At 39.6% G+C, this 13,267-nt stretch overlaps 1 protein-coding gene across 3 annotated transcripts in view; it reads right to left on the bottom strand.

Moving 5' to 3' along the window:
- Window positions 1-13,267, bottom strand: part of CFAP47 (cilia and flagella associated protein 47) — a 761,390-nt gene that overhangs the window by 401,640 nt on the left and 346,483 nt on the right. For all 3 annotated transcript variants that reach the window (XM_032799255.2, XM_075059737.1, XM_075059740.1), the window contains exons 44-45: window positions 9,113-9,339; window positions 1,023-1,206 (exon numbers count right to left, since the gene is read on the bottom strand). In XM_032799255.2, the coding sequence (XP_032655146.1) occupies window positions 1,023-1,206; window positions 9,113-9,339 (411 nt within the window). The remainder of the gene's footprint in view (window positions 1-1,022; window positions 1,207-9,112; window positions 9,340-13,267) is intronic.

Genomic DNA, 13,267 nt, shown 5'->3' with positions numbered 1-13,267 from the left:
TGTGAATGGGCAGTTTTGGTTTTATGCTTTTTGTTTTCTTAAGAAAAGAAAGGCAAAAGGGAAATTTAATTGTCAGAGCTATGCTGCACATAGGTAATATCTTAACGATTAATTAGGTCAGCAGTTTTCAAACGATCAACGGTCTGTGGACAATATTCACTTCTCACAGGACAGACAGAGTTTTAAGATTCCAGGACAACGTTAACTTAATCCTTCGAGGGTTCCAACTGCCTTTCACTAGCATGAGCTGATGACAAGAAATGTACTGAAACTTGAATCAAAAAGCTACGACAGCACTGGTTTCATGTTACTATTACACACGACTATACCTGTGCCCAGATATCATGACATACAAATTACAGCAAACTGAAAAATACGATTTCTATACCAACTGCTCAACACGTTTTATAAAGTAAGTAACACATTTTCCAAGTTGTAAAAAATTAATAGAGGGAATCTGAAATTCAAAAGATGCTGAGCAATGGGGAAAATATTTAAAATCTCAGTGGAAAACATAAGAGTTAGAAAGCAATAAGGCAGAGAGTGTGAGGCTGGCAGGCCAGATGCCAGCTCTTGCCCAGGCTGCAGGCATTAACTAAGAACTAACAAACTTGTAGCTGGAGACCAAACCTGTTCACCTGTATGTTAGTTTTGCTCAAAATAATATTAGTCTTATAAGAAAGTATTTAGTGTTTAGACTTTCAGAAATACTTGTAAGTTGCTGCATATGCACTAATATCACTTGAAATGTCTGTATTCCACGCTATAAGGAAACATGTAAATTTTGCTTTATAACTTTGAAAATTTTTGTTCTGAACTTATGAACCACTACCCATTCAAAAAAACTATTAAAATCAGATGGGTCATTGAGGAACATCTGGGCTGAGAGGTTTACTGCCACTCGCTCCAAAATGCTGTGCAGGTATACCCTTTGTGGATTTAGTGGGAAAGAATTGGGAGAGGAAGACAATTTAAGGTTGCCAAGTTATCAGCTGCAGTTCAAATAATAAGTTGCTTATTACCTGTTGCTTTCACAGTCTGATGGTCTTCCTCTGAAAAGGCTTTAGAATTAACTCTGCTTGTTGCAGACACAGGAATAGAGAGTTTTTCAGGGATTTCAAAATATTCTGGCATGCTCACTTCTATAGTGTAGTCCACAGATTTTAACTTTTTGGGATATTGAGTAGGCCTACACAGTGCATCTCTCTGCAAATAAAGGAACAATATGTAAGTTTGAATAATAAGTGCAACCATAATAAAAACTTCAAAAGTAAATACATTCTGTTTTTAGAGACTCAGACAAACAAAATAAGGGGTGCATAATTAAACATGTAAAATAGCTGATTATTAAGTTTTGCAAATATTACTACAGATGGGCTCCCCAAACAATTAATTCTAAGTTGCAAAATAGTGAATCAAATAGATAAAATGAATCTAAAAACTCTTCCTCTTATGGATGTGAACAAATTTTGTGATCTACAAGCCTCCTTATATGTTCCTTAAAGGGTTCTCATGCTGCTCTGAAACAAATTGTAACTCTTCAAAGCTTTTCAAGGAAGGCAAGAAAGGAAAAAGAAAATATACTAGAACAATAACATTTTTTTTCACTTGCTACTCCAAACTAGAAACTTCTGGAATTTTTTCACAAAGTCTTCAGAATTACTGAACAATACAAAGAACAAGGAAAGTCCAATAAAGCGATAAACATTTCTTGTGGAGAGGGGAGGAGTTTGTATACTGCTTTATAAGTAATCAATTAAAACTGAGATAAAGTGATATTTCCAAGATACTTCACTGAGGTTTATGAACCAGAGGGAGTACAAGGAATTTTCAGGACAAAAACATTCTTCCTTTTGGTAAAAGGCATTTCTGGATTTCTGATCAACACAATATTAATGAGTAACTAGCTTGAATTAAATGTATGCATTGAACCACCATACCAAAAAACTAAACTTGACAGACTATAGTAGCATCACAGTATTACTTTAATGGTTTAATACATTCAATTACTCAAAAGTAACATGCCCTATCAAATATTACAGTATCTCTACCGTACTGCCACGATCAGCAGTTACAAACTAGTTCAGCAAATACCAATGTCAGAAAGTAAACATACTTCAAAACTAGTCCTTGTTATGTACCTAAGCTTAAAAATTTGTTCATCATCATTCGTCATTTCTGCCAGTTTTCTCAACAATTAGGGCTTTTACAGCTCCCTCTCTTGCCATTCTCTAAATTACACAAGTTTATGGTATACGGAAACCATTGCTAAGCTACACGTGGTGAGAGGCATCCAGCCTGTCTTTTCTACTGCTTCAAATATTCAGTTGTGTGTGAAGGACACGTGTGTATCCCCAGTTGCTACTGCTTTCAAATAATGTCCCATTGCGCCAAGACACATGCTTCCCAACAGTGGGACTCTGTAGAGGGAATTCATAAAAGAAAATTTGAATTTAAATTTGATCCTTTTATTAAAATTCAACAGTTGAAACAAACCATTCATCTGATAGTAGCAATAACCTGTTCCAACTAGCCTGTCCCAGGGCAGAAGTGGTATTATTTTTAAATCAGTGAGACAGCTTGGAATAAGATTGCTCATCTTTATTTTTTATGACAGGAGTCACAAAACTGAACAAATAAATTCATCTGTTTATTCTGTATCCAAACCTATGAGGTATTTGGATAACAAACTGGCAGCCATAGCTTGGAAGCTTTTGATATCAGATGATTGTCCAATATTTTGCTGCGGTCAGAAATTCAATATAATTGGAGAAACTCAGGTAAATTTAATAATAATATAATTATTTGGTAGCAAATTTTTCAGTGGAAACACTGGACATATAGAAATAAATTGTGTGGATCTTGAAGAAATTATCATGATTTTCATAAGCATTTAAGTATTTGGGGGGTCTATGCTCACATTTCTCCCCTATTTTTAAAATATGAGAAAAATATAGCTGTCATGGATCTGACATGAAATATGAAATGGTCAAACTTCATTAAAGGTGGTAAACATTTTGACTGTCATAACTAGATCAATATAATCTTTTTTTTTTTAAAAAAAAAGGCTAATACTTGTTGATATAAAGTACAGCCGTATTCAGGGAAAAAAAACTACATAAAAGGTGTGACAGATATTGCAAGACCATGCAATATCTTTGGGTGAACATATTGTATTAAGTTTGTGAATGGTTTATATACCATTGTTAGCCAAGGACTATATGCAACTTCAGGAGGGGGAAGTTTATCACAACTCCTCCAGAAACTAAAAACTGTGGGGGCTGATTAGGGATAGATGCTGAAACTGTAAACAACTCCAAAAAGGTATCAGAGACCAAGGGACAAAGAAGATACTTTTAATATAAAAGGCTGAGTTTAAACAAACTCAAGGCCTTCTTTTGATTCAGCAAACAGACAGGACTTTCTGCCCAAGGGACCGGGGGATCCCAATCCTTGTGGCAGGTTTGGAAAAACCTTCATTTACTGGGGCCCCATAAGACCAATGGGTGATCTCTGATAAGCTTTTAGGATACACAAAGGAATTTTTTTTTATATGTTTACTCTGTAATGTTTCATCTTAAGTATAAATATATTTTGCTAGGGCCTTTGCAATGATATATTTGGTAACTGGGTGTAGCCCCTGGAGAAAGGTTAGCCACAGATGTTGGACCCAGTCAGACCTGTTGGGGAAATCACAGTGAAGCGCAGAGGGACTGCAAGCCTAAGCCTGCAGTCTTGAGAGACAGATTGATGCAAATCTCCGCCCAAGAGAGGAGACAGCTAGGAAGCCTGAAACTTTTATGGGGGAGGGGAGGACAACAAAGGAGTGGTTAACTCTGGAAGGGTGACAAAATGTACCTTGTTATTCAACAGATCTGTTCCCTTTGTATGTATTCCAAATCATATCTGCTTATTTAGCAATAAACACAAATGTTTATTAATTTTTACTCCAGTTATCACTGGACAGCCAATACAACTGTAAGAGAGCGAGGCACATTTTATTCTGGCACATGCATCAACGTAACTGTTAATGATGTTCCAAAATGTGAAAAATGTGAAAATGTGAAATTGTTCTTACTGGTGAAGAACATAATTGACTTTCAGTTCCCAGGGTGAGTCTGCAGTATGAGCAGATAGAAAAATAGGCTTTGTTACAAGCATCAGACTTCATTAATTTATTAATATTCTCTGGCGATTAGCCATCCTTGTCATTCTGAATTTTTCTGTTTTGCAGCCCATCCTGTTTGCTCCCCAAGTATGCCATCCCCCTTTTCTGTGCATTGTAGACTCTAATGCTACAGGTGACTGAGGCAGTGTGGGAGCTTCCCTGGACCTAATTGTCTCAATGATTTTCAAATATCTTTTTAACTCTCTTTTTATCTTCCGGCCTATGACTTCTAACCACTCAAATTTTTTTTGTGTTCAAAGATTCTCCGAAATGAGGACATTGTATCCTCTTTCACTGTACATCAACAGATGCTGCCTGAATGATGTATTAAAATCTATATAGTTTATTTGTGGTTTTGTGTATAGCATGCTATTAACACACACACACCACCCTTTCACTTTGATAGAAGTCAAACACTGAGCAGTAAGACAAAAAAAAGATTATGGGCCCAATTATGATCTCATTTCTAAAAAATGCAACTGAGACGAGAATTAGACCCAAGATGTTTTTTGTTATTGTTGTTTAAAATGTACTGTTTAAAATGCACCAAATCCTCTTAGAGTCACATGATTGGGGGCGGGTTGGTAAGAGAAGAACCATGGTCAGAGCCAAGCATCTGTAACAGAGGACTCCCACAATGTTCTGGGTCAGGATAGCAGAGCAGTGGTGAGGCTGGATAAAGACCAAGATAGAACCTCTTGCTCACCTCCCCTAGATCAGAACTCTGGCAGAGTATAAATGCTCACCCGCACCATCCCAAGGCACCAGGTCACAATAACCCAGCATCTCCAAGTGAAAGAGCTGAAAGACCCCAGGAGCAGAGACTCCAGCACAGCAGAAGCTGGTGGATGGGAGAGCCTCAGCTGGATCCCCAACATTACTTCACTCAACTAGGATTTAATCAGGCATTGGGTCCCAAGAACGCTTTCCACACAGTTATATGGGGTAGGAGGCAGACAGGCAGGTGCTTCTTAAGGTTGAGACAGTCACTGGGGACAGAGGGCAGCAATGAAGATCCAAGACAGGGAAGGGACCATGTTGGGGCCCACCCGCGTTTCCAGACCTACACAGCTCCCAGAACCAGTGGTGACACCAGAGTACATTTTATATTATGGATTCTGGACATTTTGTACTGTTTGTTGATTTTCCGATCCCCCTTCCCCCCGCTTCCTCCACTCATCGCAATCCCTTCTCTGGCAGCTTTCCCAACCTGCCCTGCTCCACTCTATTTTCCTCTCTTTTCAGTGTTCACCTTCCCTTTCCTTTTCTCCTATCATCTTTGTTTATATAACACCCCCCTACCATTTCCCCCTCACTCGCCATTAATAAAAACACATTCACATAATGGTCATCACCTCGATCATTTATCTGTATGTTTTATCCCTTTCCTCCCACCCATTTTTTGTTTCTGTGTTCATTAGATCCCAAGCTCTCAAGGATTAGGAACTGTCTCTTCCTATACTTTGTTTGTACACTGCCTGACACAATGTTGTGCCAGTCCTGATTTAGAGCCTTTGGGCAGGAGTACAATGGAATAAGTAAATAATCAGAGTTTCACTGGAGAGCGCTATAGATGCATTATTCATCTAATAAACACAATTTCCAGGGACTTGCTTAAATTGCTCTTTGTATGACAAGAAGAAATAATTACCAGGAGAATTTTTAGCAAAGTGGCCCAAAAATAGAGGGGACATTCAGCCATCTATGCATAAGGGCTACGGTCACATACTGTACAGAAATGACCCTGCATTTTTCCTTTGACTCCCAAGGACAAGTTCTTCAGTTACAACTCTGCTCCTTAACAGAATTACAAAATAAAAGGCAAACAACCATTACTAAGAATAAAGAACTACATCATTTCGGTTTTAGAGGTACCAAAGTAGGGATGGCAAGCAATAATAATGTAGATAGCACCTTTCCTTCTGTTCATATGTGTGATTGGATCTGCAGCAAAAGCTTCTTTACTTAGGCACTAATCTACAAAAACCTTTCTAAAGGACTTCAAAAATCGATATACATTTGCTAAACTACAGATTTTTTAGGCAATTCTGACATCAAACCAGAATGTAGCCCTTGAGCTTCAGACTAAATTGTAAAACATAACTACTCACAAGCTTCTTCAATAAACTCTTCCATAATTTCTACACTACGGACTGTTTTTATGTGACCAATATATGTGAATTTTGAGACTTTAGTATGATCGCTTTTCAGAGTTTAAACTTTACAGTGGTTTACCAAATAGAGAAATATATTGGTTTTAATCTATTAAATAAATCTCTTCTGCATCAATCAAAGCTAAGCCCCGTGATATTTCTCTTGAAGTAATATTTGACAAAAGAACATTTCCAGTGCAAGGAAAAGGGCTCTCTCTGCAGATTATATTCACTTCATGCTTTTTTATTATTGATTCTCAAATATGACAGTTCAAATATTTTGACATCTCACCATTAAATATTCATACCTAATCTTGACTCTCATCAACTACTCTAAGCTTCAAATCATATTAGGACTCTCATTAGGTTTTAGCATGACTACTGGTACAAGACACTATACTTACTTCCACTATTCCCAGGCCTTTCTAAATCCAGAGCTAATGCTCCAGTACAGCAGATTCTTTGTGAAGTATGAATTAAAAGGTACAGAAGCATTATGTATGAAACACTCAAAAAATGTCAGCCCAGAAACTTATAAGCTAGCATCCTAGAGGAAGAAACTTACGGCTAGATACCATGGATGTATATCATGCCCCCCAACATAAATCGGAGTTCTACAGCATCAGGATTTCACCCCATAGTGAAGAACACACTGTAAATGGATGTATAAAGTGTAGATTATTGTTATTTTATATATATATTAATTTGCAATATTAGTGTTTAAAAGAAAACTTCATAAAGTGAGAGACACAGAGATTGGACAATATCTTTGGGAACCTGTGAGTGGGAGTTGTCTTTGTACCCTACTCACCACAATCCATACATTCACACACACACACAACAGCATAACAGTTTCATTTTCTTTACTATTATATGGAATTTTTCTCACTTCTTTTTCTTTCAGTAACCACAGTTATTGTTCATAACACTATTTCCACTAATGTATATCGTACCTTAATGCTCTCAAACACAGGTAGCAGACCACAATTCCTGAACCAATGTTTAACCTATTAAATTAGATATTACGTAAAAGGCAGGCTCTTCAGCCTCATTAAGACTGCTTTGCACAGTTTTGGCAGCACAAAGGAATGTTACAGCCAATTTAACTGCTAAATAGAGGATTTCCCTTGTATAGGGGAATCCTCTAGTGGCAGAAGGCTGCTTTAGCAATCTCTGTACTATCCTCTACCACAGAGTATTGAGTATGGCTACAAGGCTGGCATAACAAAGAGCTGCCCAGGGATCTACCTAATGGTCAGATGGCTCCAAGATCCTGAGGGAGCTAAAATATGCAGCCCAGGGCCTGGATCATGATTGATATACAGTTACATTTTATTTTCATAATGGAAATATACTTGTATGTTCAGTGATATTGCAGATATTCTGGATTTATTCACAAACTAAAATTTCACTTTTAAAAAAATTAACATAACGTATTCTCTAGGTCTTTACAAGTTTAGTAACACTACTGCAATAGAAATGATCAAATTCCTGATGAAATGTCTCTAAATAATAGATTGATAGATTCCAAGACCAGAAGGGACCATTGTGATCATCTAATCTAACCTCCTGTATAACACAGGCCATGGAGCTTCCCCAAAATAATTCTTAGAGCAAATCTTTTAGAAAAGCATCCAGTCTTGATTTGCACATTGTCAGTGATTGAGCATCTACCACAGCCCTTGTTAAATTGTTCCAACAGTTAATTGCTCTCACTGTTACAAATGTATGCCTTAGTTCCAGTATTAATTTGTTTACTTTCAGCTTTCCACTATTGGATCCTGTTATACCTTTTTCTGTTAAACTGAAGAGCTCATTATCATCAATATTAGTTCCCTGTGTAGGTACTTACAGACTGTAATCAAGTCATCCCACAGGGTATGTCTACACTACCTGCCGGATTGGTGGGTAATGATCCATCTATTGGGGAGCGATGTATCGTGTCTTGTCTAGACGTGATACATCGATCCCCGAACGCGCTCCCCATCAACTCCAGAACTCCACCAGGGTGAGAGGCGGAAGCAGAGTCAATGGGGAAGCAACGGCTATTCTCATAGCTGAAGTTGCGTATCTTAGATCGATTCCCGCCCCCCCCCCCCCCCGCAGTGTAGACCAGGCCTTAGCTTTCTCTAGTTAAGCTAAGTAGGATTGAACTCCTTGAGTGTACCACAATAAAGCTAGAAGATCTAATTGACACTTCACTGCTTATAAGATTTTACTTTTTCAAAAATGCTATAATGTTCTTGCTAAGATATCAGTACACAACTATGACAAACACACTGGGGATGTCTAAGTTATTAATGGATAAATGCAATTTAGTAACATTTAGGGTGCAAGGAGGTCACAAAGTCTCTTGACAACATATCTGTACTACCTGCTTAGCATATGTTCCTTGTTTCTTATCAATCATTTTTTAATATGCTTATGGTTAAACAGTAGCTCATAGTAATGGAGCAAAGAAAAGAGGATACTAATACTAATAATTGGATCTGTTACATGGAATATGGAAACTTTTACAGTCATGTTTTCAGAGAAGACTCACACAGCACAGACTAAACGAACTGATGTCACTTGTTTTTGAGGAGTTTGGTTTTTTGTTTTTTTTCAAAAACATTCAAAATACTGCGATGCCTTAGAGAACAAACAAAATAATAACTTTGTATGTGTGTGTGAGAGAGAGAGACCATAACTTCTTTATGTATTTAATGGTACATTCTGAAATTTAACAAACCCAACCTCACAAATAAAGAGAAGGTATGTAATATTCTGCTAGATTTACTGTATTTTTTACCTCAATTCTGGACAGCCCTAAGGCTGCAATTGCAACTCGAACACTGCTGCTCTCCAGTGTTCCTGTGACCTTTCTTCGCTTGTGTTCGAGAGCTGACATCTGCTGCTGTGCCGCAATGGCCAGAGCCTTCTCCCTAGCTTCATTAATCAATGGGATCTTCAGCTTTTCTTCAAGAATATCAGTGAGACCGCATTTCAAGCACAGAACTGGCTGCACCGCACTGTGATCTGCAATAAACAAAGCCATTTGTCAGCTGCTATTACAACTGTATGCCTTTTTTATTCATTAGCACAGAACACAAGCAAAAATATCACATTAAACTCGGAAGGTACTGAATTTAACAACATAAGCTTTGCTATAATATTTTGAGTTTTAGACTAATTATAACTTACAATCAGAAGGGCTGAAAACACAGACTGAAATCCAAATGGAAAGGTCCTATTCATAATCAACAAAAAGGTATATTTTAACTAATTTTCTGTTCAGCTAATTAAATTTATGGGAGGAATAATTATCAACAATCTACTGAAGCTTTCATACTTCCCTTGTCACTGGGGTGTCAGAGGTCCTTACAAATTATGAAGTAAACCACAGTGAATACATATATATCTTTCTACCTGTCCTTCCCAATCAGTATTGTTCTGATCACTCTCCTCCCATTTATTCATAAGTGTTGTTCTGATGGGAAGGTTAGGTTAAAGTGATAGGATACTGATATGAAGGGAGTAAAATTTGTGGTGGTTTCAGTATCTTCTGAAGGTGAATTCCACAGCTGTCTGTTAGTTACTGGGATCTCTCTCTCTCTCTCACAGACACACACACACACCCTTCCCTCTCTACTCCTGTGGAACATTATCTATAGTGGGAAGACATTTTGGAGAGTACGTCAATACATTTATTTATATTACCCTGGCACCCAAAGCCCCCAGCTAAAATTGGGGCCTTTCTGTGGTAGCACAGTACAAACACACAGTAAGGGACAATCCCCTTACCCCAAAGGGTTTACAATCTAACTAGGTAAGACAACCAGAAAGGGAGTTTTATCCTCATTTGGCAGAGGAAGTGAGACACAGCAAGATTAAATAACTTGTCCAAGGTCACAGAGGAAATCTAGGCTAGAGCTGGGAATGGAACCCAGATCTCTAGTATCCCATTCCAGGTTTTATACACAAGACCACTCATGGGCTGTGCTGGTTGGCTCAAGGCCCCACAGAAGAGTGGGTTTTATGGTTGACATGTGCCTCTTCACTGCTGTTCCGGCTTCATGTAAGTTTCATCACCACAATGAACAGCAGAGGCAGGAACAGCTCCTGATGGAACACTTATTGAAACGCCCTGCTGTCTGGGTCAACGCATGACCAATAATCTTATTGAGAGGAATGAGAGACAAGCAGCAGGAGGAACTGAGCTGCTGGGAAGAAGAATGGAGGAAAGTCTTGTAGTCTCACAGAAATGCATATCACAGAGTCACGCATTAGAGTGCTCAGCTTAACGTGTTTTAGCATTTGCATGCCACCTGTGAATCTGTACGTCAAGTTTCAGCCTGATGTGCTTTAAAATGGCTGAGGCATAAACTCTTCAAATGCATCATTCTGAATTGAATAACTCACAAGTTATTAATATGGCAGGAACTGGCGCTGGGCAGAAAATACAAGTAAAAGCCTAGAGCTCACTATAAATGTTGTACTTTACTGCTATCATAATGACATCATAATTCTGAAACTCAGCACTCCCTGGCTACAGATGGGTCAGTTTGAGGGGCTACAAAGTGCTAAATCTTTTTAAAAGTACCTAATAGGAACACAGTCATTGATACTGTAACGTCTGACATGACTTTCCCCTTATTTTTCACCAATGGTTTCAATTTTTGTATATTATGGTAGCGAATCTGACTAGCATTTATTTAGAGATAGTGAGTGGAAGAGCAAATTCTTTAGATAACTTGCCCAGAGGAAAGAAGGTCTCTGCATAGCTCATGTAAGCCATCAAGTTCATAGAGTGTGAAGAGGTCTTGAATTACCTACGGCTCTATGTGTTGCAGAACAAGGAGTGGGTGATGATTAACACACTTCCAAAAGCAGCACAGAAATATACTCCTCACTATAATTAGAGGGCAACATCTCAGGAGTTTATAGCCCAAACTGCTGATTTTTCCTCACAAAAAATTGAATAGGTTTAAATAACTATGTATTTTAAAGAGAGATGGGCCCAAAGCAATGGTTTAGAGATGGTTAAATACAGATGGTTACATTTCATCTTTCCTAAACTGATGTAATAAATGATATATTTATCTTTGATTGTATTGCATTTAAAGGTGTCCTGTCTCCCATAGTCTCTTGGAGGCACATTATCCACATGAGAAATAGTCCCGTACTGACAGTGCTGTTCAGACCTCATTAAATGGCCATGCAAGAGTGTGTCTGAATCACAACCCATGAAAGAAAGGTCACTTCTCAAATAACTGTCATTGCTTCAGATAATTTGGTGTGTGGATCTATATTCAGTGAACGAAGAGCTATAGAGATAATTACTTAAAGAATTACAGATTCTACGTAAATACCTTTCCTTCTCTGACTATTGCCACCATAGATTCCCAGCCCATTAACAATCAGAAACAACTCCTGAAGGAGGTGGATTTGGACAATACTAATTGAACAAAGTTGCAGGATTGCTCTCCAGAAGCTAGATCCAGAAGCTAAATTAAGGGTGTAATGAAATATCAAGTAAATAATGCTGTATAAATTTAGGTAAGGAATTGTTTAGATGGTGCATAAGTGCGCAACAGCTGGAGTGTAAATTCCAGTGTACACCAGCATGTCATTAAACTAACCGTCCATGAAAACCTTACTGGTTCTCACTAAAGTTCCCTAGAGCTAGCTGACATAGTATTGTTTGACTATATTAACATGCCCTAGGGAACTTTTAGTGCACACCAACAGGATCTTCACAGGCCAGTTAGTGAGAGACCCATTGGCGCACACTAGAATTTGCACTACAGCTGATACACAACAATACACCATGTAAAGAAGCCATAAGGAACTCAAAGTAGGAGCCTTACATATTTCTTTGACTGAGATATTTCTGAAACACGCGGAGACATTCTGGCTCTACAGTAGTTCATTGTTCTCCAGAAATACAGGCTGCAGATTACACATCAGGACATCATAAATGTGTACACAAAGTGCCAATATTTCATATCTAGGAAAGTTCTAAGACAAGCAAGAGATGCTTGTACTGGTTCAAGTAGTGTCAAACTACTGCTGAAGTACTACAAGATTGAGGCATCTTGGAAAGTAGCGTGTAGCGAGGTGCCCTGGCTCCCAGCTACACCTGAGAGGGCCGAACCACTGCAGCCGCCAATGTGGGCGGAGCCACCGCTGCCCATTCCCGCCCCCGTAAGTCAAGGGGCGGGACAGGAAGTATAAAAGCCCAGCCCCAGCGCTCACTTGGAGGTCGGCTGCCAAAGAGAACAGACGCAGGTGGCCGAGCTCCCCATGCCTGGTATGCTGAGGAGCCGCCTGAGCTTCCTCGTGCCTGGTATCCTGAGGAACCCATAGTCTGGGACCCACCGGAAGACGCCAGCGAGACACAGGTACCCAGAGAGGGAGAGGTCGGAAGTGGCCCAGGGGTAGCTGACCCTGGTTTGGCTCCCGGAGAGCCTGAACCAATGTCAGTGTGTTGCGGCCAGGATCCCCACTGACAGCAGCAAGTCTTGGCCACTGCTAGGGCCCCGGGCTGGGGCGCAGTGGAGTGGGAGGGCCTGCGTTCCCCCTGCCACCCTTCCAAGGATGGCAGACTCCCCCTCTCACTGGCCTGAGGAGGCCTTTCTATTGGGCTCATAGACTATTTGTTGTTCAGCCCCTGCTGAAGGGTCTGAGCTCTAAACTGTTTATTGCCCCCCCTGACCCAGGGCTTGGGCTCATAGACTATTTGTGGCTCAACCCCTGCTGAAGTGTTTGAGCTCTGAACTGCTTATTGCCCCGCCCTGACCCAGGGCCTGGGCTTATAGAGACTATTTGTTTGCTCAACCCCTGCTGCAGGTCTGAGCTCTGAACTGCTTATTGCCCCGCCCTGACCCAGGGCCTGGGCTTATAGACTATTTGTGTGTGCAACCCCTGCTGAAGGGCCTGGACCCTGACCTATCTGCCATCGGTA

This window comes from Chelonoidis abingdonii, chromosome 1 (assembly GCF_003597395.2).
Source record: "Chelonoidis abingdonii isolate Lonesome George chromosome 1, CheloAbing_2.0, whole genome shotgun sequence".
NCBI classification, from domain to species: domain Eukaryota; kingdom Metazoa; phylum Chordata; order Testudines; family Testudinidae; genus Chelonoidis; species Chelonoidis abingdonii.
This window is presented reverse-complemented; position numbering and strand designations above follow the sequence as displayed.